The sequence below is a fragment of the Chrysemys picta genome, chromosome 23 (genome assembly GCF_011386835.1).
Source record: "Chrysemys picta bellii isolate R12L10 chromosome 23, ASM1138683v2, whole genome shotgun sequence".
Lineage (NCBI taxonomy): Eukaryota > Metazoa > Chordata > Testudines > Emydidae > Chrysemys > Chrysemys picta.
The window spans coordinates 18,216,905-18,244,875 of NC_088813.1; the positions used below are offsets into that span (position 1 = coordinate 18,216,905).

General features: G+C 45.8%; 1 protein-coding gene across 2 annotated transcripts in view; it reads right to left on the reverse strand.

The window, feature by feature from the left end:
- Positions 1-241: 241 nt before the first annotated feature.
- GRIK3 (glutamate ionotropic receptor kainate type subunit 3) overlaps positions 242-27,971 on the reverse strand; it is a 230,976-nt gene continuing 203,246 nt past the window's right edge. The window contains exons 12-17 of one of the 2 annotated variants that reach the window (XM_008167098.4): positions 25,736-25,854; positions 20,007-20,224; positions 8,398-8,620; positions 7,906-8,156; positions 5,445-6,550; positions 242-3,252 (exon numbers count right to left, since the gene is read on the reverse strand). In XM_008167098.4, the coding sequence (XP_008165320.2) occupies positions 6,356-6,550; positions 7,906-8,156; positions 8,398-8,620; positions 20,007-20,224; positions 25,736-25,854 (1,006 nt within the window). In that variant the 3' untranslated portion in view covers positions 242-3,252; positions 5,445-6,355. Of the gene's footprint in view, positions 3,253-5,444; positions 6,551-7,905; positions 8,157-8,397; positions 8,621-20,006; positions 20,225-25,735; positions 25,855-27,971 lie in introns of those variants that run through there. The other variant, XM_065577204.1, reaches the window with a different exon arrangement.

A 27,971-nucleotide genomic window follows, 5' to 3' on the forward strand; every position in this document is an offset into this window, starting at 1 on the left:
GCGTGTCTTCTCGTGCTGTGGCTTTTACCCTTTGGGGTAAAAACGCTGCTTGGGGTGGGTTTTGTTTTTGTTTGTTTCTTTGTTACAGGTTTTTTAACTGGGGGTGGGGGAGAAGAGAGGAGGGAGAACTATCTGTCTAGATGGGGAATAGATTAGAGAAGCCATTAAACAATGTAGTTGCTTTTAAGACCCAGATTCCAGCAAGGCTAAAGAGGCACCTTTAATACAAACAGGCACAAACTTTTTTTCCTAAAAATTATTTTTTATTTAAAATTTAAAACCATATTACCTCATACAGCAAACTGTGCACTTTGATATATCACAGTGTCTTAAAAAGGAAAATAATCAGAATTTTTTTTCTTTTTTTTCCTGGAAATTTTATTTACATCAGCCTAGAATGATCAGCAAGTAACACAGTTACTATGAAACCAAAATTGTTACAAAATGTTTACAAAAAACTATATTCATAGAAATTCTGCATGTCCACAAAGGAAAATCCCCTGAATGTCACAGAGACCAGTTTTTTTGAGAAACATGTCAAAGAAAATTATAGACAGCAAAGGGCATTCTACAACAATGCTCAGAAATCCATATCATCCAGGCAGACTGGCTTTAACTTGCAAGGCCCAGTCATAACTTTCCAGAGCAAGGGAGCTGTGTTGAGTATGTTTCGACCTGGTCTCTCACAGCAGGTTGGCACAAGCACGTGGCTCAACTTTGTGAGATCACGAATGCTGCATAATGACGTCCAGTGCTGGAATTCAGCTGCCAGAACTGCACTGATGTCTGCTATAGGGAGAGATACTGGGGCCCAGACCGGGCAGAAACCTCTACCATGGAAACATACGATAACATTTCTGACCCAACCCCCCCACACCTCTGAGAGAACAATAGAGATCTTGAAACATATTCCCGCCCCCCTTTGCATATTCAGTCTGTTGGCGTCTATGTAGGCTGAGTGTTGGGTGCTGGAAATTTACACTAGAAATTAGCCAAAAACAATTAAAAAATGAACCAACTTTTACCATAGTGAGAGTTTGGAAGATTTTTAACCATAAAAAAACCCAAACCAACCCATCCTCATGTTACTTCATTGGTCTTACAAGAGACTAAGAAGGAAACATTGAATACTGTAAGAGTGACAGTGAACTGAAACAGCAGCATTTTATATCAACCTTTTTTCCCATGCCTCCCCCCCACCCCAAATTTGTGTGATTGATTTCTATGCAGTGGAAGTTAATTATTTTGTGACATGTATTTAAGAAAAATGTATGTGCTGTGAGACAAAATGATTTGCAAAGGATTTTTAGTTTGTATTAAATTTTCTACCCATCCCAAAGTTTCCTTTCAAATGTATGTTTAGCTCCTAGTTCACCACTTCTCCACAATCAGAGACTGCCTGGTGCACACTTTACCTTTGCTAGCCAATCCAAAGACCTGATGCACCTCAAGGATTAGTGGAGGCAAGGGGATAGATTCTGATCTCAGGTATACCAATCAAAGGCAGCATAGCTCGAAAGCAACTTTAGTCAGATTTATACCAGTATAACAGAGATCAGAAATTGTAAGGCCCCATCCCTAAATTTTGGTTGAAATGAACCAATCTAACTGAGGGGACACCCCACCCCTCCGCCACAAATAAAGGCAATGGGTCAGATCCTCAGCTGGTGTAAATTGGTGCTGTTCTTTGAAGTCAATGGAGTGAAGTTGGTTTACACTGGCTGGAAATCTGGACCAATATACGTAGCTCAACGAAGGGAATGGGATTAATCGGTAACAATGAGGTGCAGCCAGGACATTCAGAGGAGCTTGAAGTTGCAAGCTGCTAAACCGATTGGGTTTGTACGGCCACCTGGGACAAGAGCGGTCACCATCCAGACTCCACAAACTGCCTCCAGCCCTACCCGAGGTCCCTTTGTGTTGGGGTGGGCAAGGAGGGTGGAATGGCAGGAGACACAGAGACTTCTAACCTGTCCACTCTTACTGTGGATTTTGTAGATCATTGCTAGATGGCATTAGAAAAATATGATGGCATTCTGATAATATATACAGATAGTATTTAAAAACCTTTGTATGTGTATCATATACTTTTAACAATATATACTTTTAGGCATGTGCGCATGTCTGACTCTCTCTATATATGAATGAGAGCAGAGCGTATGGGATGGTAGTTGCAGTGAGAAGCTGATTGCACAGATGTGGGTGGGTATGAAAGACCTCCACCGCGAGGAAACCTATTTGGCGTTTCTGTAAAGGCCCAGGAGAATCTGCGTTAGAGGCGGCGAACAGCCCGTGAGGAGGTGAGGTCTAAACTGCTGCTGCTCGTGCTGTGGATTACATGAGAGATGTCACCCCCACCTTTCAACAGTTACAGAGTCACTCATCTATAGTGAGTGCCCTCCTCCTGGCTTTGAGCCACCCACATCCCCCTCTGTGCACTCCACACCGCCCCTTTTCTATTTACACTGCTGGATCCATATGCCCCCCTGCTGGGGACACACGCCAGCACCTTTAGGACTTCACATGGGTCTGCTGTCCGTTCTGTCATTAACCTGTATGCCCATGTGTGTCTGGCTTCTGGCTGTTCCCTCTACATTCCAGCAGGACTTTCAGCCCTACAGAACAGGTGCTTGCTGCAGAATACGGAGAAAGTTTTAATACTCAGGATTTTAAACATTTAGAAGCGTGAAATGGGCTATTCTTTCATGGCCAATTTACTGTAATTGTGGAGATACAAGAGAAGGTTAATCTGGTAATTCCACGTGGTCTCCTGTAAATTTGGGACAACAGTGATAGAAACTCACTCGTCGCATTGTTTGTGCTAAGTAAGTGGTGTTGGTTAAATTTTATTCTTTAAAATAATCTTCTAAGGAGTGAAATGGATGCTATTTGTACAGACTTGTTACTACTCACCCTGTTGGAGCATTTAGAGAGAGGGCACTTTTTTTTTTTTTTTTAAGTCCAGCAGGGTTTTGGCTTTGCTTTTAACTTCCCCTTGATTGCGAAATCTATTTCTAAGAGCTTGGAAAGCCCAGAAGAAAGTGTAAAAACTGCCTGTCTGAAATGCCGCCAGATGTGCAAAGAGATGGAGAAGGAACATAATTAGTTTTGGGAGAGGGAGGTACTTTTTTCACCCCACTTTCTGCTCTTGGCACATTTCTTCATGTATTGTTGTTTTAGTGACAGAGATGATGTTGCTGTTGGGATCCAACCCCTTTGGATCAAACACTGAATTTGAAGTTAGCCAGTTTTCTGGAAGACAAACAAAAGAGGTTTAAATTCAGCTTGAGTCAGGCTGGGAATGGAGATAGATATGAGGGTAGGAGGTGGCAGGGGGAAAATGGCTAAGTCACCTACATTGTCACAATTAAAGGGAGTTGCTGTCTATGAGTCAGCAATCGGATTGGTGCCTATTGCTCTTGGGATGGTGTTCCCCCCTCTGAAGGAGGCTGCCACAAAGCCTTGGCCCCACTTACGCCCCACTTCAACCCCATTCTGCCTGGTTTGAGGGCCGAAGAGGGATTTAAGTGGGGTGTGGCCCACTGCACTGGGGTGAATTTCACCCTTGGTCACCAAACTCGGAGGAGTCTGACACCCAAGAGAGTTGGCAAGTTTCACCTCTAACTTGTCATGGCATCTACGAAAAGAAAAGGTGAGAACAGTGGCAAATTCTCTCCCAAATGGCTAATTTTTATCAGGGTCATATGCAAGAAAAGCTACCATTTTATTTCAGGATAAAACATTGCCTTTTTTCATTGTGAGAAGAAACCAAACCAAAGTACGCTCTCTGGTGAAAAACAGCCACAGTTCTCCCTGGAGCAAATGCGTAATTCAGCCCAAACTCCACCACCCTAAAAACTAAAACTGAGCAAAGAAAAGAAAGAGAAGGGGCAAAACTGCAAACGGATTTGTTCCTTTGGGGTCATGCGAAGTCTTTAAAAATGTTTCTAAATAAGAACATGAAAAATTGGATTAGTTTAGCAGCTGACTCCTGCTGTAGCCATAAAATCTTCCTAAACTCACACTATGTAGGGTAAGATTTACCCCGTGAAGAGACCAAGCAGAAGGCATTACTTAAAGCCCTGCTAAAGCCCTCAAAGTAGGACTTAAATGGTGTATAAGCTTCATGTTGGCCCTGTATGTGGGAGGGAACATCAGCCTTGAGGATTAGCCTCTGTTCTGATGGGAGAGAATGGAAGGTGCAGTGAGTCCCTATGGCAGATCTCTAGTGATTTTGCATTAAAGGAGGAAGCTGAGTATCGTTTTCCTCCACACTAAATCCTCCCCATAATCGGGCAGCGTCAAATCCCTGAACTCATTTTTTCAGCACATTCCCCATAACGTTTTAGAAAAGCATCTCTGCATGTTGCAGCCTATCGCTGGTTCTGCAAAGGGCCAGGAAGGAAATGAGCCAGTGAAATGTCACGTTGAACGCTGTTGGGTGATGCTCTCGGGGGGCGGAATGCAAAAAAACCCCCAACAACAACAACAAAACAAACCGTACTCAAAGATAACCCTAAATCAGCTCACACGTCTTTGGTAATTCTGACTGAATGCATCTGCAGGACCAGCCTTATGGGACAAGCAACCCGGGGCGCTGCTGAAAATCTGAGTGCCATTCATGGAGCATGTTTTAAATGGGAGTTTCTTGTTTGTTTGGTGGGTTTTTGGTAGCATAGAATGGCAATACAGTTGTGGGGTAGGGCAGTGAGTGCACTGGGAGAGCAACAGTGAGTGCCACATTCTGGCTCATCCAGGGTGCTGTTTGACCCAAGACTGGTCCTGTCTATTTGGACCAAGATCTTCTTTGCAAGTCTGGGATGTCCCACAACCCCCCCAAAATTAAACATTAACTTTAAACCAGACAAACAACCCGACTCTCCCGGCCTGTCAGGAATATGAAACCAACGCAGCCATAATTCACCGCCATCAAACTTGCTGGAGTTCGTGTGTCTACACTGCAATGTAAGCCCAGGGTTTGAACTCAGGCTTCAAGCCTATCCCCGTTCGGTCTACACACAAATCGCACGAACCCAGGATCCAAGGACCGCATGGAGGTGGAGGGTCCAAGCCTGAGTCAAGCCGGGACCCAGGGTCCAAGCCCTATTGCTCTGCAGTGTAGACGCAGCCCCACTGGACTCGTACTCTGGGAGTCTGCCAGAAATATCCCACAATCCCATAGGCCGACTTTCTTTGTCCTCTGGACAGTCGAGTTTTCCCAAACTGCACTACGAACAAAGGGCTAGAGTGGCTGCGAGGAGGTCTGGGATATGGGTGGTTGGACTCGATCCCACGTAATGCAGTGTAGATTCCGGAGCCCCAGGTTGGGACCCCAGGTTCAACAATTCCTAACCTGGGGTTACAAATGAGTGTAGACACTCAAGCCCTAGGTTAACAAACTTGAATTCTATAAATCCTGGGCTTACATTGCAGTGTAGACTTACCCATTAGCTTCCCAGAAACAGCTCCCTCACTTTCCCTTCATCTTAATGCTGTAGTCCATAGATTTTTCTAAGAGGAACGTGACCTTCCCACAGGCTGTGAAGTAGCTGGTGACCTGAAGATCACAATCCCACCTTGGCATTGCAGGGGGAATTGGCACAGGAGGATTTTGTTTTGTGTTTTCAGATGGCAGCAGTTTCTGGTGCACGACCCTAATCCTATGCCCTGTGTCTGGGGGTCCATTAAAGATCACTTGCCCCTTCTTAGCCAGCTGTCTGACTCCGATGTATTTCCATGTGCCTTTTTGCATCACACGCACACGTGGACTTCGCGCTCTCGGCGACAATAAGCCAGCAAAGCATTGAGGTAAAAGGTCATGGTGGACTGCTTCGAGAGAAGGCAGCAGCTTTGACAATCGTTTTATTTATTTATATTTATTCCCCTTCCCGGTCATTCTATCCTAAATGTGCTGTGTACGTCAGTTCGGAATAGATGCTCACATGGACTGTCATTCACTCCACATCTGTACTGTACTCACAAAATGTTTCTTTTTTATTGCCATGCTAAAGGAAGCCTGGGGTTTCGGGGGGCTCCTCGTTATCCACTGAAGGTCAGTCCGGCTTGATTCTCGCTTGCCTCCATGTGTATTCAATATGTAAACATCAGACTCCTGGATGTGTAGTGTGTTTGGACTCCATGAGGCCTAGAGGATCTAGGCCTTTTTTAAAAAATAAAACCAGGTTACAGTCCATGCTTTGAAGTTCCCGTTCCTGTTCCGGCGACCAATGGAGTTGTGTTAAAGGCCTTGTTCTTGAAACTGAACCAAACCAGGATTTTATTCCTTCCTCCCTAGTGGAGAGAGCATCCGATCCCATCTCCAGCAAGTCCCTCCCTCCGCCCCAACCCCGGTTCCCTATGGAAATACGGGCGTCAGCCCAGTATTGCACGTCATGCTGTCCTTCCCTGGTAGCCGTCGGTCGTTGAACGTGTGCATGTTGATCACAGCGTCCGTCTTCACCATGATGGGTGGCTGGGCTTTGTGTTTGACCCTCCGCTGGCAGGTGAGCGACAGCCGGATCTCGTCGGCCATGGCACTGCAGAAGGAGCGCTGGGGAAGAGTGGAGGCAAAGGATTTTGTTACTCCCAGGAAGGTGTTCTGAGAACTGTCTGTGCAGAGGGCCAGCATGCGGGCAGGGGACTGGACTCAATGACCTCTCGAGGTCCCTTCCAGTCCTAGAATCTATGAATCTATGAATCTATGCTTCCTACGCACCACTCTGCACAGGGCTGTGGAGGCCACTTGTGGGCCCCTATGCACACAGGTGAGATTTCCCCTTCAGGATATTGAGACTGGCTAAAGAAAAAGCCTAGGTTACTATAATAAGGGCAGGGGCATTCCCTGTTCCCTGGGAGTCAGAATGCTGCAGCCTGACCTGGGCTGGCTGGTTTACTGGGTTTTGCTTATGCCAACTTATTTCAGTCTCTGGTTGTAGAAGTTATTCATACACACCATTATTATGTTGTGTGTAACATCGCTGTATACGCAGCACAAGGTAAAAGTGTCTGAGGGGTGTAAACCCTCTTCCATCAAGGGCATAAGGCAACCATGAGAGGTGGCCTGGCCACACTTTCTGTTAAGATTCCATTGATAAATACACCTCTACCTCCATACAACGCTGTCCTCGGGAGCCAAAAAATCTTACCGCGTTATAGGTGAAACCGTGTTATATTGAACTTGCTTTGATCCACCGGAGCGCGCAGCCCCGCCCCCCCCCGGAGCGCTGCTTTACCACGTTCTATCCGAATTCGTGTTATATCGGGTCGCCTTATATCGAGGTAGTGGTGTAGTGTATAAAGGGTTAATAAATGAGGAATAGCGCAGGGAATACTATGCCAGTTCCCTGGTTTCGCCAGACTATTGCCATACCAAGGCAGGACAACGTTTAGTGGCTCCTTTACCGCTCGCGGAGTTGCAGCTCGCCGAGCCCATTTTGGGGACTGGGTGTCTTGTTTCCCTGGGAGATGCATATTGCATTGGCTACAGGGCTGCTCCCTGCAAGTCACTGGCCTTCTCTCCCCCCCCTGTTTTCTGTCCACCTTCTTCAGCACCAGGCCATACCTAGCCTAAGGCAGATACAGTCCGTCATCCCCTCCCTGGAGGCAACGTCCTTCCAGATGGGGGATTTGGTTTGGGCATCCATGGGGAGAGGAGCTGTGAGTCCCACCCTATGGCATCTTCATTTTATCCCTGCTGTGGGCTGCCAGGACTTTTCCCCAGCAGAGCTCAGGGCTCTGACACCGCCAGGGTCCTCCTGAGCATGCTGCAGGTGGCAATGCTTCCAGCAATCCGAGCTGTGTGCGCCCTGAGCGCAACTCCCAGACTCCTGCGAGAGGCCAACCCCAGGATACGAGCTAGGCTCAAAGCCTGCAGGGTGGGGGCTGGGACACCGACGGTGCCAATACCTGCTCACGCTCCGCTGTTTTGCGCAGCTTGTAGACGAACTCGATCATCGCCACGAAGACGGACAGCACCAAGCCTGCTGCTAGGACAATGAAAATCCCACCAATGTTCTGTATCCCCAGAGCGCTGGCCTCTTTGCTCTCCTCCTCAGGGCAGCCGTTCCCCCGCCACCATTTCTCTTTCATTATGTGCAGCTTGTCTTCCTCTTGGAGCTGGAGGATAGCGATGGTGATCTTATCCCGGTACGGTGAACCTGCGGGGGAGGGAGAGCGGCTGCCGTTACACACGCAGCAGGGAAGGAGGACAAAAGCCACCAAGTGCAGGCAGCGTGTCTGTGTAAGCAGGGCTGTGCATCCCCGTTGACCCAGCAGATACTCCTGGGTGTTTTATTCAGAAATATATGGCTGGGAGTGATTAGCTCAATGCCAGCTGTTGTGTTTATGCTAAGCAGCCCCTCTCCAGGCGTGTACACAAACTGCACCATTGTCACTTACCCATGGGAGTTCCAATCCCATAGCCTTTGGAGTCAATCAGCCCCCCAATCTGGGTTAGGTTGCAGTTCCTTTGTGTGATATATTCAATAGTGGTGGACTCCATTAGGAGGGCGTATTCTGCAGTGAGGGCTCGCTGGATTCCTTCCTCGTTATTTTTAACGAGTGCTGATGGCTTGCTGCTCATGAACGCCCACATCTTTTCGAAGGTGGAAATTTTGGATTTCTGGAACAACAATAACAAGCCGTCCCCCCACCAGAAATAAATTAGTCTTTTATTCCTTTGCTGCTAAACACTGTCTGGAAACTTCCAAATTGTCACAAGGATACCAATAAAGTTAAAGCCACAGGAGAGAACCAAAATGTACAAGTATCAGAGGGGTAGCCGTGTTAGTCTGAATCTGTAAAAGCAACAGAGGGTCCTGTGGCACCTTTGAGACTAACAGAAGTACTGGGAGCATAAGCTTTCGTGGGTAAGAACCTCACTTCTTCAGATGCAAGTAATGGAAATCTCCAGAGGCAGGTATATATCAGTGTGGAGATAACGAGGTTAGTTCAATCAGGGAGGGTGAGGTGCTCTGCTAGCAGTTGAGGTGTGGACACCAAGGGAGGAGAAAATGTACAAGAATGTCAGTGGCGGCTTTGGGAAAGCCCATTGGTTAATGTTGCCACCCTTTTTGTTAAAGGAAAACCAGAGTAACTTTGCGGCTGTCTGACTCACCAGATATAATCACAACTATTACTAACAACAATGAGGCTTTGCACTTAATAACATTTTTCATCTGAGGATCTCCAGTTATTGTGCAGTCATTAATTAACAACCATTAGCCCCATGAGTGCCCCCAATGCCTCTTTTACGAAACAGGTAAACCGAGGCACAGATGAGCTAAGTAGTTTTCCCATGTCCTAACTATCAGTATCCTGACTGACACTAACACTACGGGAACGCCCTTGCATTATTTCCCATTTATACTGAGGTAGCGCCCGGGAGTCCCGGTCACAGACCAGGACCCTGTTGTGCCAGGTGTTGCACCAAACACACAACAAATAGAGCATCCTTGCCCCAAAGAGCTTCTCACCTAAGAAGTATAAACATGTATTTGTCCATTTCAACAATGCACAATCACACCTTGCTTTGATGCCTTGCAGAAGTTGCTATTATGATAGACTCCTGTCCCAATATGTCTGTTAAATTATTCTGAAGAATAATAAACTGAATTCTGCTTATCCCTTTCTACACAATGACAGAGGAGAGAGAGTGTTTTAGGGAATATGTTTCACTCTCTCCAACTTTCAAGCACCACAGGCAATCTGTGTTCCTTCTGAGATATGTTTAACTGTCAAACAGGTTTTACATTTTTACCTAAACAGATGCACAGAGACATTAGAGAAGCATCTACTATATTTTGCTATAGCTAAGAAATGGGGACTTTTTTTTTTTTTTACCGTTGGCAGACATTCCACTGGAATGGGGACTACACATTTTCTGGACTGGCATATGATGTGAACTTTTGTCTTCATTTGCTCATTCAAAAATCTGTTAGGATGGAAAGAAGTAATTCTGTTTTCTTTATAACATGATCCCAACTGGCTTAAGATCGCCTTTTGAAGTGTCTTTTACACATGCTGTAACAAAAATTAGTTAAGCATATGCATTGGTTTAGGAAGGTTCCACAGAAACAGATGCACATACGAATCCTCTTAAAACAGTGGGTTGGTTAATCTTCATTTCATGGCCAGGTACTCGGTGCAAGGAATAAATTGCAGCCACGAGTGTGTATTTAAAAGGCAGCCATTTTTTCCATGAATGATGAGCCCTCACTCGGGGATGTCCGAGCTCACCCATTTGTATGCTTAGTGGAGGTGCTAATTAACCCAACGCATCAAACAGCCACTTTGCCAAACGCTTTAGCAAAAGAAATAGAAATATATGACATGCCAAAGCCACATGGGCAGGCCCTTCACTTCAGAAGTATTACAGGAAGTGTCCTGTGATGAGTGCTACTGGAGAAGGAGGGTCTGGGTCAGGTTTCAGGGTTGAATTTAGTCTGGTGGGGCCCCAAGGTGCTCAGAAATACAAGATGAACCAGGTTTCTACCAAACAAACTAGAGCTTTGGCATGTAACACTTGTCTCTTTGCATGTGCATTACAGATCTATTTCCTACACCTCTGGGCTAAGGAAAATTATTCCCCCTTTGTGAATGGATCACCCAAGGACCATAGCTCTTTTAATACTGCAAGGGGCAAGGGATGGGAGGAATCTCCCAAGCTCTCCAATGTGAGTGCTCTTTTGAAGAGGCATGTAAGGGGGCAGTGCTTGCTCAGTCTTGTCATTTATTTTTTCCATGACAAACAGTTGGAGAATCTCTCTCCTCAATCTCCCTTCCATATGTTTGCACAAGATAGCAGCATGCATCATCCAGACAGATACCATCAGCCAAGCAAGAAGGAGCGGATCTGGAGAACACATCACAGGCTCGGTGTGTTTCTTTGATGAAATTTACCATGTGTTGGAGAGGATGAGGATGGAGGGTGTCAAAAAATTCTGTCCTCACGCTGGATGTGACAGGAATATAGATTTGTCTGGCAGACAGCATATGAAGCAAGTCCACAATACAGTTTAAGCCATACCTGGCTTGTTTGTGCTTCGGGCTCCTTGTTGCACGGGATGCATGAGAAGGCCCAGTACTCTGGGACTGAGGAGAAAACGTTGTGCTCACGGTGCCTGAGCATTCTCTCACTATACCCGTAATCTAAATCCTTCCATTACTTAGGCCAGTCCCTGACACCTAGGCAAGGCAGCAGACGTGGGTCTCAGGAAGAGAGGCACAGAAGGGAAGGCAGTGGTGGCTGTGCAATGCGTTCTGAAGTGAAGGGCCTCCCCATGTGGCATTGCCATGTCATATATTTCTATTTCTTTTGCTACAGCATTTGGCAAGGTGACTGTTTGATACGTTGGGTTAATTAGCACCTCCACTAAGCATACAAATGGGTGAGCTCGGACATCCCCGAGTGAGGGCTCATCATTCACGGAAGAAATGGCTGCTTTTAAATACACACTTGTGGCTGCAATTTGTTCCTTGCACCGAGTACCTGGCCATGAAACGAAGATTAACCAACCCACTGTTTTAAGAGGATTCGTATGTGCCCCAAAGCCAATTTCCTCCTATCTTAGGTACCAATGTGGGCCACATTGCCATAAGATGTGAGCACTTCACAGTCTTTGCTGTGCTCATCCGCCCAGCACCCCTGCGAGGAAGGGAAATACCTGCCCTGAGGGAGCCGAGGTAGAGAAAGTCTAAATGACACAGGGATTCCATGGCAGAGGGGGAACTGCACACCTGTCTCCTATGCCCCAGGCTCGCACCCTAACCCATACGTCCTCTCCAGCAAAAGCTGCCCTTTGAGCAATCCTGTTGCAATGGGCCAGATCCTCAACTAACATCGCTCACCACAGGATTCGGTGGAGGTATGGCACTTTACTCCAGCTGAGGATCGGACCCATGCCTGGAAGTACATTTGGGGCAACTATTGGACCTCAAAAAAGCAGCAGGAAATTTAGGCCACCGAAGACTATTAAATATCTGTACATTACAATGCATAAGTGACGTGAATAACACTCTTTCTTCCCCGACAACGACTTGTTTAACACTTACATAGTTCACATCAGAGACCTTTGAGTTCACAAGCATTCCCTTTCTCTCTCTCTCTCTGCATTTACTGCCCCTGGGTGCTGACATGGTGCTCGTTAACAACATCAGTGTTCTCCCAGTTTAAAGCACACAGTGAAGTAAACTGGCAAAAAATCAATCGGCTGCATTTAGAGACGCTAATAGGACTTGCATGAGGCAGTGTAGCTCTTCAGGCAACTTAAATTACATGCGACAAGCCTCTCTTCTACAGCAAAGCCACTTTTCTCCTCTCTCCTCCTCAAATCACTCCCTTTGACTGAATGAAACGTAAGAGTAGTTTGAAATGCCAGGGCAGCCCATTTCCCCCCCACCTTGGTGACCCCGCCCCCCCATGCCCATCACATGATCTCATTTGGTGCAGGGGGGAATGTGTACTAGAGCAGCAGCTCTTCACTTCAAATCGTGAAGTGTGAACCTGGGTCAATAGCAAATGCTCCCTTCTCTTTAGATCACACTTTGATGAGTGCACTTCACTTTGCAACAGCTACTTACAGTCACTCATGCATGCCTAATGCACCAACAGAATTAAAGACCCAGCAACACTTGCTGAGCCACTTAAGAGAGCAAATGTGGCAATAGGTTCCCCCAAACAGAGCCATAGCTTGAAATTCATGAACACAAGCTCCTTCTGCCTCTTCTGTTCTCCTCCAACCCATGCTTTTAGCGACCTCACAATGTGTCAAGGCCAAAATGCCACTAGTCACATTGGCCGTATCTTCACTAGGGTAAAAGGTGTTTTCTTACTGTGTTAGCTAACACCAGGTAACTAGGAGGAGCTAACATGCTGGTGAAAACAAGGCAGAGTTTAATATAAGGTACTGCTACCTTGTATAATATTATCTTTTTTCTAAATAAAAGAGAAAAAAAACCAAAGCTGGCTATCTCTAACTAGCTAGTTACTTGCTTGCACCTGTCCCATCACAGATATAGGCCAATGTAAGAGGGGAAAAATAAGGGCACTGGACTGTAAAACGTCAGTGCAAACTGCAAGTGGTAGCCACTACCCCTCCACTGGTATGCAGTTGCCAGAGGCAGCGAGCATCATTGCAGATGGGGAGGTGTGCAGTCGTGGCCTTCTATTGAAAAGCACTGAGTTCCTGTGAAGATGGTGCTCCCTCATCCTGCAAGGCTGGAGGAATTGTAAAGGTCCAGAGAAAAAACTTTCATGGGCTCATGCTCTTAATCCTCCCTCCCTGTGGCTGAAAAGTCTCCATTCACACTTCAAAGAACGTGTTCCAGTTAGGATTAGATTGTGATTAGAAGCAAATTAACTCCCACTTAAATTGTTATAGCACCTTAGAGAGTGTATTCTTCGTAATCAAAGAGTTCTTGAACATGCACAATAATTGCCTGGTATGAAACTGACAGTCAATAAAGAAAGGAGTTAATTGTGCCTGCTTCAGAGGTAACCGGATATTTGTCACCTATTGATTTAAAGGCTAAATGATTATTATAAAAAAAATTACTGGGATTCATCAACTATGCTAAATGGACGCTTGTAACACAGTGGTTGGATGTTAGTAACATATTCTTACTAATGAATTGCCATTTAATTTTAATAGGATGTTTTGTTCAAATTAATGGAAGTGTCTGAATACAGAGTCAATCTGAAGTGATGTCCATCTGCTACCTTGATATTCAGTCCCACTGGTAACACGCACCATCTGGGCAGGTGGGAATAATGGAGGATTTCTGACACGTGGTGTAGCCCCAATCCCCCAGATCAGACCTGCTGCAACAGGTCAGTGAAGAGAAACTGCTCAGTTGCTTTGGCGTAGTAAGACCTGATATTAAATGACCATCTTCCGGCTGTGAAGTGCCAGGGAACGCTGGATTGTCAGAAATGCCTGACTAGAAAGGCAGGGATCGCCTGCCCTATGGGATCTCTAGGTAAAGAAACACATTGGCCAGACCACACCAAATGTAGCTCTACTTAAATCAGTACAACTACGTCGATTTACACCAGTGGGGTAAACGGGTGTGGCTGTTTCTCAATGGAACCCACCTTGTGTTCTGAACCGAACGTATTTACAATTAGCTGCACAGCAAACACACTGAACGTAGCAAATGCTGTGAACATTGCAAATGACTCTGACTCTGTTCTTTAGAGTCACCGCTCAGGAGCTGCCTGTAATAACCAGTGTTTCAAGACCAGTCACCCAAATACATTAATGGAATAGTGTAGAGGAGCCAAAATAAAGGTGCCTTGCCCGACATGTATGCTTTTTTATCAGTGAAATTGGCAAGAAAGTAACTTTCAGGCTTATGCTTTTCAATTCCAGGCCATATAAAGAAATAAATTGATTTTCACCAACTGAAGATACTTAATCTTGAGAATTTAACATTTCTGTACAAGGAAATATATATGAATGCTGCAAAAGGCACATTAAAACCAGCATTTTTGTTCCGAGAGAGATAGCATCCTTCTTAACACATAACCCAGTATTTCTGGTATTTTCTATAATGGAAACCAGATACTGCTATTAAATTAATTGATTTCTTCCTGGAACCCTCATCTTCCAGCCTATCTGACCTGCATTCCCTGGCAGTAAATGGCTTCTCATAAGTTCTTTCCATGATGAAACCCACCAATGAAGTTAGCAAAACTCTCTCTTTGCTGTACATAGGCAGCAGCTAGCCAGGTTGGCAACAGAACAAGGCCATGGTTGGGACTGACTGATCGAAGCATCACTGACCTGAGTCAATAGGACATCTTTCCAGTGTTTTCAGTGGGCTTTTGAGCAAGCCCTGCAAGAGCTGTGGCCCACATTTTTCAAGCTATTTAGGTATTGCTGTACTCAGTGTCGACTCAAGTGCCTAAATCCCTTTTGGAGATATAAGATTTAGGCTCTTCACTCAATTGGGTGTTACGATGGTGAATGCAGCAACACCTAAAAACCTTTCGAAGTCTGGGCCGATGTCCCCCCGCCTACAGATAGGGACATCAGCTGGCAGGAGGAGGCGTTTGCCTTCCTTTTCTTTATGCTTCCATTTCCTCCACAAGTGACAACACCTTGATCGTGCGCTCCTTGCAGCAGCAGATGTTCCTGTCCTGGCCCTCATCAGCAATTCTCTATGACATTCCTACAGGCTAGAGAAGCTGCAAACCAAAGTGACATATTGTGTCTTCATAATGCAGTTAGCAAACGACAACGCTAGCCGCAGCAAACCGGGCAGCAGAGGAGCTGGGAATACAGATTCCCAGGCTGAGTGGAATTTTTAGAGCTAGTCACGGAGAAGAGGAGGGGTGATAATCTCAGAGGGGGATCTCCTATCAATCAATCATGGGGCATTTTTCCTGCAGCGAGCAGGATGCGATGTCTGGTTCCCTTCAAGGCTGGTATGCCATAAAATAGACATCAGAGGCTGCACTCCTCTGTTTGTCCAGAAGATGTTCTGTATCACACAACTCGCATGCACTTGGTCTCCAGTTGCCCAGGAACTTTGTTCCGCAGGACCCCGTGTCTCGAGAACGGCTGCCACAGCATCATCCCCAGTGAACAGAACCAAGAGCAGGTGTCTTTGCAAACACTGGGGCAGATCCCCAGCTCGCGTACACAGGCATAACTGCACTGACGTCATGGTGGGGGCTGATGAATTACACCAGCCGAGGGTCTGGGCCAGAGTTTGGGGTGGGAGCGTCTGGATGACAATTAAGGAAACTGAACCACATTTCTCTTTCCAGGAACGACAAACACACAGCGTCCCACAGGAGCATTTCGGCTGCTCCAGCAAACAAAGCCCATGTCGGGGGGGAACAGCCCTGAGAATTCATCTCTTTCCAATCGTAACACAGAAAAATAAAATATGTGGTGAAACATAAACAGACTCTGCCAGGTGCATGACAGGAACCAAAGAATGGGTGGGATGGAGACGGCTAAGAAGCTATAAAGATACTGGACACACACACACACACACACACACACACACACACACACACACACACACACACACACACACACACACACACACACACACACTGTTATTTCCACATAGAAATAAACATGAAGGTAACACGATATGGCTGTTCATGCTAAAGAGGAGCTTGCATACGCGGACTCTGCTGCAAAAAGCAGACTGACACCGAGTGGCTGGAGTTTGAAATTCTATGCAATGTTTGTACTGAAAAAAAAAAAAAAATCCTATTTCCTTATGAAGGCACATCTGCTGCCTGTCAAACTAAGCACGGGCTTTGGAAAGTGTAACTTCTGGCCACCATTGTCATAGCCAACAGCAGGCTGTGAATCTGCAGGGAAATGTTCTGCTCTTTCTTCTTGTTAAAATTCAGAGCACCAGCTCCCTTTAATGAGTCTTGGCTATTAAACTGCTGACTGGCTAATCTAAATGCTATTATATTGCACCCATTCAGCATCTTACAGTATTCCAGGCACAACCTGGCTTCTAAGATGTGAAATATTTTGTGACGTTTTGGTCCATGTATTTCCAGCTGAATTGAAATGATAGGAAGGTGTAAAGGGGTTGGGGAAAGGTACATTTCTCACTACTGTTAGCTTGCTAACCAGATCAGAAAAGCAGTCACATTTTCACCATCCAAACCATCATTTCTCTGAATCCTGGCATCTCCCTGCTAGCAGGGAATTCATGGCTTACCCACACAGAGCACTCACCCTTTACCTTACATTTAATGTTTATAGTGAGCAAGTGCAATGAGATCCTTGGATGGAAATCTTTAAACAAGGGCAAAATATAATAATGATAATATTTGTCATTCCCTCTTCAAGGCTATAATTCTGTGCTTGACTATATAAGATCAATCACAAATCTGGTTCTTTGCCACATGGTTTAATCGGCAGCTGCGCAGTATTAAAAACACCTACACCAGAGTAATCCATGCAAATGGTCTGTTATGTGATCGGAACCGGCTGGAGTGCTAGACTGGGACTGAGGAGACCTGGTTGAAATTCCCAGGTCAGCTGTGGACTTTCTACATGAACTTGGGCAAGTCATTTCACCTACGCTGGGCCTCAGGTCCCCCCGCTGTGAAAACGGGGATAGGATTTCCCCACCCGAGGGGGTGTTATGAGGATAACATTCACTAATGATGGCAAGGTATTCAAACATGATAGTAATGGGGGTTCGGTAAGTGTCAGTGTGATCCCAGTGGCTGGATTGGGATCTCCTTTTACACTGGCCACCAGACAGACAGTCATCAGAGCTAACAACTTTCCCTTTCTATGCTCTGATGTGCTTTGGTGAATCGGGGTCTAACATCCCCTCCTGGTTGTGACTGATACCAGTGGCACAGAGTAAAAGCCTACATTCTCCAGTCTCAATCTCTTCCTTGCAAGGGAATATTAAAAAATCATCCTCAAAACATAAAAACCAGGTCATGTTCGCAAAGGAGGCTAATTCCTAGATAAGTTCCTCCCCATTTCCCACTCTCCTTTATCATCTCTCTCTCTCGTTTTTAACACATACTTTTACAACCCAATTGTGGTTTCAAAGACTTTTTTAAATCTCTTAATTAATTTTCATCTTCTAAGCAGCAGTAAAAAGGCAACAGCTCTTTGCATGTTCTCTGCTGTGTCGGACAACTTCTAAAATTAATTTCCTTTTAAATGGAAGGAATTCATGTAATTTGCCTTCCATGACGTGGTTGCAATGTATTGGTGGCATTGCACTGCATGGACTTTCATAGGTGTGGCCTAAAAGCCTTAACATGGAATTGCCAAGAGACAAAGCAGGTATCAGATTCCTTTTCTCTGGTTTGTTTTCTGCTTGGGTTTGTTATTTTGTTTTCTTCCCCTTTCCTTTGCCATGGGTCTTTTTCTCCAAGGCGCTTAGTGCTTGATAAAATATTAACACAGGTTGAATGTATGTCACAGTAGCTAGTTACTCTCTGAGTCCTACCAAAGATGCTATTGTTCTATTATTTCCTGAATGAAGGTATCTGTTGGGTTCCTGTTTCTTTAATATGCTTCATATTAGAGCAGGAAATTACTTACTCTTGCTATCTGTCTGGATTTGAGAGAGAGTGTGATGGAGAGGGTGGAAACCCCAAAGGTCTATTGTTAGGCAGAGTAAAGTTCTTCCATGCCACTTGGACAATGCTTCTCCAGCAAGTTCAACATGTGCTGAACCTTCTGTTTGTGTCCCAACAACTGTTATTTTGACTGAAAACTGGTTGATGTTTGTTCTCCATGGCTTGTGTCCACCCTGTGCCTTTAACATTAGTCTTGGGAACATGATCGTGCTGTCAGTCACACACCAGCTAACTTGTAGACTGGGGTTTAAATGTGCATCGTGAGACACCTTCATGGGGCCTGGTTTTCAGAAAGCGTTGAACACCAACACACTCAGAATCAGGCCCCTTTAAGGTGGTGCTCGTCAGTTACCCCAAATCACTAGTCACACCTGAAAGTTCAGTTCTGGGACAATGAATGGGTCTACATTTGGCATGTTGTATTTCCTTGCTCCTCCAAAACAGGCAGGAAGGAGTGGGCAGAAAATTGCATTAAATTGTTTTCTGAAGACCATGGTGGAATGATCCTGGAAATATTCTTGCTCCTTGTGATTCCTAAATTCCAGCTCCGCAACCCTGTTGACCCTAGCATAGATGAAATATTTGGCCCAATGTATTCAGAGATGGGGGAGGAATAGTGTTATAACAAAAACCTTGTAGCAAGGGAATAACCGGAGACTATACAAGCTTTGTATGTAATAGGCCCAAGGCAGAGATAAGGGTCTTTTACTTATTAGCAGTCCACAAAGTAAGTTTATCTGATGACTTTAATCTCTTTGCGTCTGAAAACATGATTTTCTTGAATTTATTTATGCTGTTTATTCTTATGATTTATTAAAGATGTAACACCATCAGCAGGTGCCCATCCTGTGCTATAAAAGACCTGATAACAACTACAAATGGACAGTTTCATACCGTAACAAGGAACAGACTATTTATTCCAACCTAGGCAACCTACTCAACCCCAACCTAATGCTCTTACGAGTAAATAAAAAATCCTCCTCTGTGCAAACCGCCCCCTCCCTCAGCACCTGTGAGAAAAATGGGCCACAGAAGGTTAGCGGATCTGAGCCTTCTCCTGAACCACTTGTCTGTTCTTCAAAATTATTCCCTGTGCTTTGTTTCATTCTATTTGAGCTGTGTTGGTTAGTTGCGGTTGGTCAGATCAGGCACGAGGTGTTTCTGTTCCTTGCCTGGGCGAATGTAACTCTCAGGTTTCTGGTCTGAAAGTTCCAGAAAGTTTGAAATTTGCTATTTGAGAACATTCATGCTAGTAAGGCATGCTTATGTGAATATTTCAGTGAATGTACATGGGGCAAGAGACGTTGCTTAAAAATGCAAATAAAAAAAAAGGTGGAAAGGTGTTTGCAGCATTTGTCCAGCTCTAGTTTTCATTTTTAATCTCTCTCCTCTTGATTCTGAATTCATCTAGAAGCCTATCAGTTTGTCTTCAAGGGCTTCAGGGCATTCTCATTGAGCCGGAGGAGGAGAGGGACTAGGGGAGTTGTGAAGGTCTGGAAGATGCCTGGGGAAAATAAGACTTTCTGGAGGAGTTTAGTATAAGTTGCACAGAAGCTCTTCCTTGATTTGGGAATACACCTTCCATCTGGAGCGTCTGAGCCAGCATTACCCAGTGTCTTTGTATCTCTGAAGCTGTAAAATCAATGCCATTTAAAATTTCTAACACCAATTAGCATCTGGCAGAAGCGAGCTATGGATGTTTCATAGCCTGGGTGACTTTGAATGGGTGTGGACAAAGTCCTAGCAAAGATGCAAGAGGGAACAACCTTGCATTAAGAGGAGGGGAAATGGACTACGTGATATAACTAGTTTTTCTCTGCTCTTATTCCCTCTGGTCTGAGAACATTGCTTTGGTACCATTCCTTGTGTGTTTGCATTTCTGCCTCGAGGGTGGAATGCATATGTTTGATCTCACCTTGAAGAAGGTCATGGTAGCTCCATCCTTCACAGCTCCATACTCTATTTTCGTTTGCTTTGCCAGATCATCTGCCGAGTCGATGGGGGATTCCATTCTCTCCACAGTCAGGAAGGCAGCAAGGTTGGCTGTGTAGGACGAGATGATGATGAGCGTGAAGAACCACCAGATGCCGCCAATGATCCGTGTAGACAGAGCTTTGGGCATCAGCTCAGACCCTGGGAGAGTAGGAAAAGCAGCTTAAAGGAATTGGAAAATAAAGAGAGAAAAGAAATAAAAAGGAAACAGTACATATTCCAAGCACTAGGTCACATTGCTGAACTGTAACAACTGCACAAATTAAGCCAATTGTTTTTCATGCAAATTACCCAGACGTCTTGCATACAAGGAAATCTGGATTTTTTTCTGTAGCATTTGCAGAATTTTCTCTCTTTATTGCTGACCTTGGGTACAGTGCACAATTTACAGGAAACCTTCAAAACTGAAGTAATTAACTAGGCTGCTTTTATGAGATTTAAACAGCAAGCCATGTATGAACTTTTATGAATGTTTTGCTCTGCCATTTAAAAAGCGCTTTGCTTTTATATGAATTACTTCTCAAAGGCCTCATTCAAGGGGGAGGATTCAAATACACAAGGCTTTAAAAAAATCAAACAGTGCAACAAAGAAATGATCAGGATCCATTACTTTGAATAGCTGCGGGAGGCAGAAAAGTAGGAGACACTCTCCAGCATGAAAGGTGCAACATGTCTGGAATGACTTTGACTGAACGGAGATGAAGGACTAAATGGGCTGTGCTATTTTTGCAATCTCGTGAGACACGGATTAAAAATGGGGAAAGTGGCTGGGTTTGAAACAGCTGCAGTCAGATGACATTTCTGATCTGGAATTTGCATGGAAAGTTGGATTCTGCGAGGCAATTTAAGGAGCGTGGCATTAAAGTGTGGTACATAATGCAGCATTTCCCCCACATTAGGTGCCTGAGGAAGCAAGGTTGTCTCATCAAGAGCTTATTCCTGCTCCATTCCATCTCATCTTTTGGTGCAGCTGAAGGCTTTGAAAACCATTTTTGAATTAGATGTAGAATGGAGTTAAAAGCCACACAGGGGACCTCTAAATTAACTGCATCCAGTAAGGGAATGATTCATCCTGCTACAATGTCTCCCTGGATACTGACCTTGTCCAGCTCTGGGAAGAATCGTTATTAAATGATGCTACAGTGCCGGCGGGGGGGGCACAACAATATTTCTTGTGGGTGTCACTGAACTCATGCTTTGGGTTCTTTTAGTTTCCCTGCTGTGACTATAAGTGGATCTGGGTGAAATAATTCATCATTAATCATGTGCGCGATACATTTCATTTCTCCATTCCGGAATTGTCTGCAACCAGATCACAATTTTCTTGAATTTTATTCCTGACTTAAAAATTACTCACCAAACAAATCCTTGCACTGGGACTCCCTTGTGCCTAGTTCACTGCGTGAATGCCACCTTTGAAATTCACTGTTTTGAGTGAACAGCCAGTTCACATGGTATGTCCTCGTTTGGGCAAGGGTAACTCGGAGGAACAAGCCTCTGGTGTAAATGGTCACGGCTATGAATCCAATCGGAGCCTTTTCATTGGCTCTGATGGGCTTTGGACCAAGTCCTACGTGAAATTAGTTGGTGAGACAAGTTTCAGCTGAGCATGAAGTTTTCTTTCTACAGAAAAGCTGGCAGGGTTTATAGCCCTAGTAAGTCACAGAGCCATCCCTGGCACCTCTCACAATCTGAATCCAGCCACTCCTTTCCCTTTCGAGCTCCAGCCTCTCGCAAACAGACTGTTTGCGCCAATCTGGGCAAATGTTAAAACCAGATGGTGCTTGACAAGCAACTGAAGAGCCCAAATGGAACAGCAGAGGCTGTAAAGGAGCTGGGACCAGCCGAGGGAGCCATACCAGGAAAAACACCTTGCATGGTAACACGTGGGATGGGAGTGAGTTTCCCGGGCTCTCCTAGGGCACCGAGGGCCTGTGGAGCTGTGCCTGCCTGCGCTAGACATGAGCTGCACCCACAGTGTGCAGGGCAGGGAGCAGAGTAGGATTCAGCAATGCAGATACAGCCTTTTGTCAATGGAGGTTCAGGGTCTTGGAAAAAGCACTAGACACTTTCTGTACAAACTTTCTCTTTTCAACTTAAAAACCTGCTTGGAAGAACCTTTTTTTTCCCGAACCCACAAACGTGTGTCTGTCTTCTCTTTCACTTCTCTCACTTACCCCCCACCCCCCAGGTCTCATTCTGACAAATGATCAGATATTGTTCTTCCACTGGCCCAGTGTCACTCTCATTCCTGGATATGCAACCAGACCAATGACACCCAAGTAAGGCAGGGGACCGCTGACTGCTGAGCCCCAAACTCCGCTCTGCACAGACACGTACCTGGGTATTTCTGAACTCATTTCAGTCATCCCTCTCAAACAGCCCCCATTCCAGTCCCAAAGCTCCTTGGCGGCCTCTCACTTGACTGCAGAAAATTATTCACAGCAAAGAATAAAGCATCCTGAGACTGAGGCTATAAACAGAGTTGGTCACACTAAGTGAAGGGATCCTGCCGCTGTTTGTTTCCTGCCTGGGTAATTCTTTTATGTCCCACACTCTGGGTCTCTGCCACGTACTGTGCCCCACTGCTGGGCCTTGGCAGATCATCAGGTCGAGTTTACTTACTTTTAAAGTTTGTTTTTGAAATTTGGAAGACTCTAATTAAAAGAAGTCTCCTGTTGAGCCTCTGCTCTCCTTGAAACAATTCTGCTCTAATCCATCCATCCTGTTTCTAAGGTTCCTGTCACCATGGTATCAAAGAACCCCTCAAACAATCACTCATGCTGATAGCATCAAAGGGCGTTTTGGGAAAGCGCCCTCGTATGTTTTGTCAAATGGTGCACGGCTTCCTCAAGACTGGGACACAGATGGGATGTGGAGAAGACATGTGGGAGAGGAAAGACACTATAGACTGTACTTTCATTATACAGCTCTCCTTAGGTGATGAACATTTACACTGCTAGCTAAGGAAACAGGTGTTTGAAGGTACTTTCAACTGGACTTTATTTAATTGGCAGCTATGGAGTCCATCAAAATGAGTGTTCCAGCAGGAAGCCCTATTACCATCTAGGAGTATTTTATGAATTACCTGTGCCAAGGATCAGTGGATGTGTTTGTAGTTTTTTAACTTCTTCTCATTTCACTGAGCTGAAACCCATCTGATATTTTGGATGCGGTACCTAGTGAATGACCAAAGCCTTACTCAGAGGGTTCTGTTATTTTAGGATCTGTCCATTGTCTGTTCTCCCTTCAGTGCAATGCTAGGATGGAGTAACCACATGGGAAGAAATGTTTATTACACTCTCAGCCACATGCATTGTGTGAGAGCTGATTCTACTAATGACCAGTGAATGGTGTGAAGCAGGTTAGATCTTCCTGAAAGTAAATGAATTGCTTAAATTATGAAAGCTGTGTCACCAGAGAAAGAGAGATGGGGGGCTACTGCCCCACCTAGTGAATTTAAGCAGCTGAGATGGATTGTAACATAATGTATCCTCACACACATATACACACACACACATATAAACACAAAGATGCACCTCCAGCTGATCCTTTAGGGGTATATTTTCAGATTTCCTGTTTCTGACATAGTTTGTGCACCCGTATTGTTGGTTTTTTACATGTGTCAGTAAGTTGCCGGGCTGTCTAAATGCGAGATTCCGCATCCACAATAAACTACAGGCACAAAGATAAGGGGTGCAAAACTTCACTCATACAAAGAGGCTGGGGCCTGGCTGACCCCTAAGATTTAGTAACCCAGTTTATTTATTCTTTATATCGATTTAGGCCTCCTGGTAACTCTACTCCATGCTCTGGGCATAGGGTGACCAGGTGTCCAGTTTTTGATTGGAACACCTGGTCGAAAAGGGACCCTGGCGGCTCCGGTCAGAACCGCCGACTGGGCCGTTAAAGGTCTGGTTGGTGGTGCTGCGGCGCTAAGGCAGGCTAGTCCCTACCCCAAACCCCTGCCCCAGCCCAGTGAAAGTGAGTGAGGGTGGGGGAGAGCGCGCCACCAAGAGAGGGGGACTGTAGTGAGTGGGGGGCGGGGCTTTGGGGAAGGAGAGGGGAAGGGGCCTCAGAGAAGGGGGCGGAGCCTCGGGGAAGGGGCAGGGCTAGGGTGTTCGGTTTTGTGCTATTAGAAAGTTGGCAACCCTACCTGGGCACTCTTGGCAACTGTGTAAAACTCTGATGTCAAGCTCCATGTGACACTGGAATTGCCAAACATAAACCATCCAAAGCAGCAGCAGTAGCTGTATTTCCTTCCCCCTGCCCTACTGAGCATCATCCAGTCACCCATCACAGGACTAGAACAGCTTAACACTGCCACCAGACTTCCCACCGGACCCAAACCTCCTTCGGGCCTACACCAAGGCCGGCTCAGACAGACGGGCTGTGCGACGTGCCCAGGAGGTCAGCAGGTCCAGGCGATTTCAGAACTTGGAGGGTAGGAAGAACATGGCAATGGAAAGGGGGCTTTTTTATAATGAGAAGGATGAAGCTGGAGGTCTCTGCTGACGGCAGATTGGGCAGCATGGCTCTAACTGATAGTCCTCATGGAAGCGCTTATTCCATTCTGCGCTAGCTCAGCCTATCTTACCGCAGGGCAGGCGCTTCCCCAAATAAATTACAGCAACTTCTACAGTGGGAACAATCTCTGTTTTTGATCATTCAGAGCAGGAGGTGAGCACTCTCCTGCCTCCACCGTCATGAGGAAATAAGATGACAAAGAACACGCCGGTCTCTGTTGGGTGAGCAAAGAAGAATCCTCCAGACCCAGCCTCCTGTGACAGATGAGGAACTTTTCAGTCTTTCTGGAGTGTCTCAGTGCCAGTGCCTCAGGCTGAGGCATCTGGATTCATATCTCAGGCTGGGTTAGTTCTTTGCCACACTGGTTTTAATGTCCTTTCTCCCCTATTTCCCGCCAGCTACACAAAGCAGCGAACAGAGTCTACAAACGAAACGAAAATCATTGCAAATGAATTATGCCCTACATAGTCCCCAGGACCTGCCTGAGCTCCAAGTCATGGCTGGTTTCCATTGATCAGATTAATTCCACTTAGGCATTTATCTAATTAACCCCTTTCTGACCTTGTTTGCTCTAGGCTGACTGGCACATGTGCAGCTGGATAACGCAAAGCCCTGGATTGTATACAACACACACAAATCCAACCAACTCTCCGGAGAGTTGCTTCTATCTGAGCGAGCCACATGTGTATGGTACATCTCAATCAGAAAGAGTAACAGGAGAGACAAATATTTCATCCCACGGTGGATACCATGAGCAGTAAAACTGTCAGCGGAGAGCTATCTCCCAGTTCCTGCAGCTAACTGCCTATCCAGCGTGGAGACAAAAAGCCGGTGTTGACAAGCACTTCTGTAATTGTTAAGAGACAAACTCCACAATTTCAAACCCAATGTCTGTGCTTGTCAGCGTGCAATGACATAGCTCGTCTCCATGGCTCCAGCGCTGTGTGACAACCAGGGCCCAGGGCTGCCACATTATTCTTTTTGCTACAGTCGGTTATTTTTGACAAGCACAACTATGTTTTAACTTGCTCCTGTCAAAAACCAGGCACCAAACAAAACCTCTCTTGGTCACAGAAAATAGCAGGGTGTGTATGTGTGGTGGGGGTCAGGGTGAGCCAGCCGTACCTTGCTGCATTAGTGCTCCCATTCCAAACCAGAAGCTGTTGAGCAGGGTGAAGTTATTCTCCACGATGTCTGAGCCCGGGTTGCAGGGGTGAGCGTCATACCACTCGTACGGGCTGAACCTGGGGAAAACAAGATCGTGTTATTTGCGAGGTTGCATGAGAAGGGCCTAATGGGCCGGGAAAGGCAGAGCTGTCATGCACATGGAGCTGCTCCAGGGCGCCCGCTGACCCCTGACATTTCTATATCGGAAACCACGGGAGAAGCGTGGCCAAGAATTTCCAATGTGATTAGTGGTTTGGGGAACTTCAAGTTTGGGAATCCCCAACAATAAAGAGGCCTGCATTTCAGTCGACAGGCACTCAGCACTAGGCCCCTTTATGGCGTCTCAGGTTGGGCCTAGGGTGACCAGATGTCCCGATTTTTGGGTCTTTTTCTTATATAGGCTCCTGTTACCACCCACCCCCGTCCCGATTTTTCACACTTGCTGTCTGGTCACCCTAGTTGGGCCCCCAAAGTCATCAGCCCCTTTTGAAAAGCATGGCAGAGGACTTTCCAGTCATACACAATCAACAGAAGAATGAGGCACAAACACAGGCGCTTCTCTCGCACCTAGTATGAACAAAGGGCTCTTCTGTCTCCACCGAGCAGACTCTGCAACAATTTTTCAGCGTTATCTCATGCAAATTGTAGTATTTCAAAGGACCCTGGGGAGCTTCTTTCCCCTGGAGCACTGGAGGATCTGTTTGTGTTTTAACTGCTGTTGGAAGAGGAACATTTTGCAGAAACACAAGTCTTTTGCAGTGGGCACAACAGCACATTCAGAGGAACCCTGCACAGCCTCACAGTGGAGGTAGGGGGTGACTGCATCTCTCCCACTGGAGTTATCCCTTTTCCCCCTAGAATAACTTTGCTGTCAAGACTTGCCTACGCTACTGAAATATGCCAGGCTAACTGCTGTTGTCCCCCCTAAAGCAATTATAGCACCCCTGGCACCCAAGCACTAGTACAGATGTGCTCACGCTGGTTTGCAAGTCTGCTAATTGCCGTTTGGAGAAGAATATGCTTCACCAGGGTTAAATACTGACTAATTCAGAACTGTTTTCATGCCAGTGGGTGGTAGATGAAACCACTGAACGAGCTGCTGACTCAGTGTCCCACAATGCATCAGTGGCCTTGCAAAATCTCCCAGAATGCTCTGTGTCCGACAGATGTGCTAGGAACTGTGGGATAGGTACTTCAGGCAAGAGTATAAGGAAGGTATATACAAGATGCTCCATTTCAGGCCCTAGCAACCTGGGGAGGTGTAACTCCTCTTCCCTGTCATTGGGTTAGTTCTGCAAAGACTTACTTGCAGCTGAGATGAGCTTAACACAGCAAACACCGGCTGAGCCAGGGGAGGTGCCAGTGGGCTACTTAACAGAAGCACTGTCTACAGCCCCAACAAGTATTGCAGCTTGCAGCTTGGCTCCAGCAAACGCAGACCCGGTGCCGGCAGGTAGGGAATGTAGGAGTCTGTAATTGCACAGGTCTGTTCTCGGGCCCAGCCCATCAGTTGACAAACAAAAATCAACAGCATGTCGCACTGTCGCCTCTCTGCACAGTAGTCACAGCTGAAAGCCCTGCCTAAGATGGATGGGTAAATACAGCTTTTAATGGAACTCACTCAGCCAGGATCCTGAGGGGACTCTCGTCAGGAGAGATGCTAATATTTTTAGAGCTGTTTATTCACTTTGCTAAGAGTCCCAAATTTTGCAGTGATTAAATTAAAGACATAATTGGCATAATTGCTTTTGAACCAGACATATTAATTATTATCAGCTCAGCTTCCTTCAGAAATCCCTGTAGCTTCTGCCTCAAATCCTGCAGCCCAGCGTTTGTATTAGGAGAGGTGTTTTAAAATAACTTGTAGGTCTACACCAGGTACTGTGCTCTTCGGGGAGATGTCCCATTTCGTTTTATTGGGCGTCCTCAATCGGAGAGGGACAGATGTCTTTGGGGGGTTGGGGAGAGGGGAATTCAGACTTTAGGCACTGAAAGGAACCTTATAATGGTGCTTTTGCAGAAAGTGGCACATCTTCACCTTTGCACATATAGAACATTAAATATTAAAATTGGAAAATTAAAAACTAGACTGATCAAAGCACTAGAAAATACCCTGTAGGGCAGTGTTTCCCAAACTTGGGACTCCGCTTGTGCAGGGAAAGCCCCTGGCGGGCTGGGCCGGTTTGTTTACCTG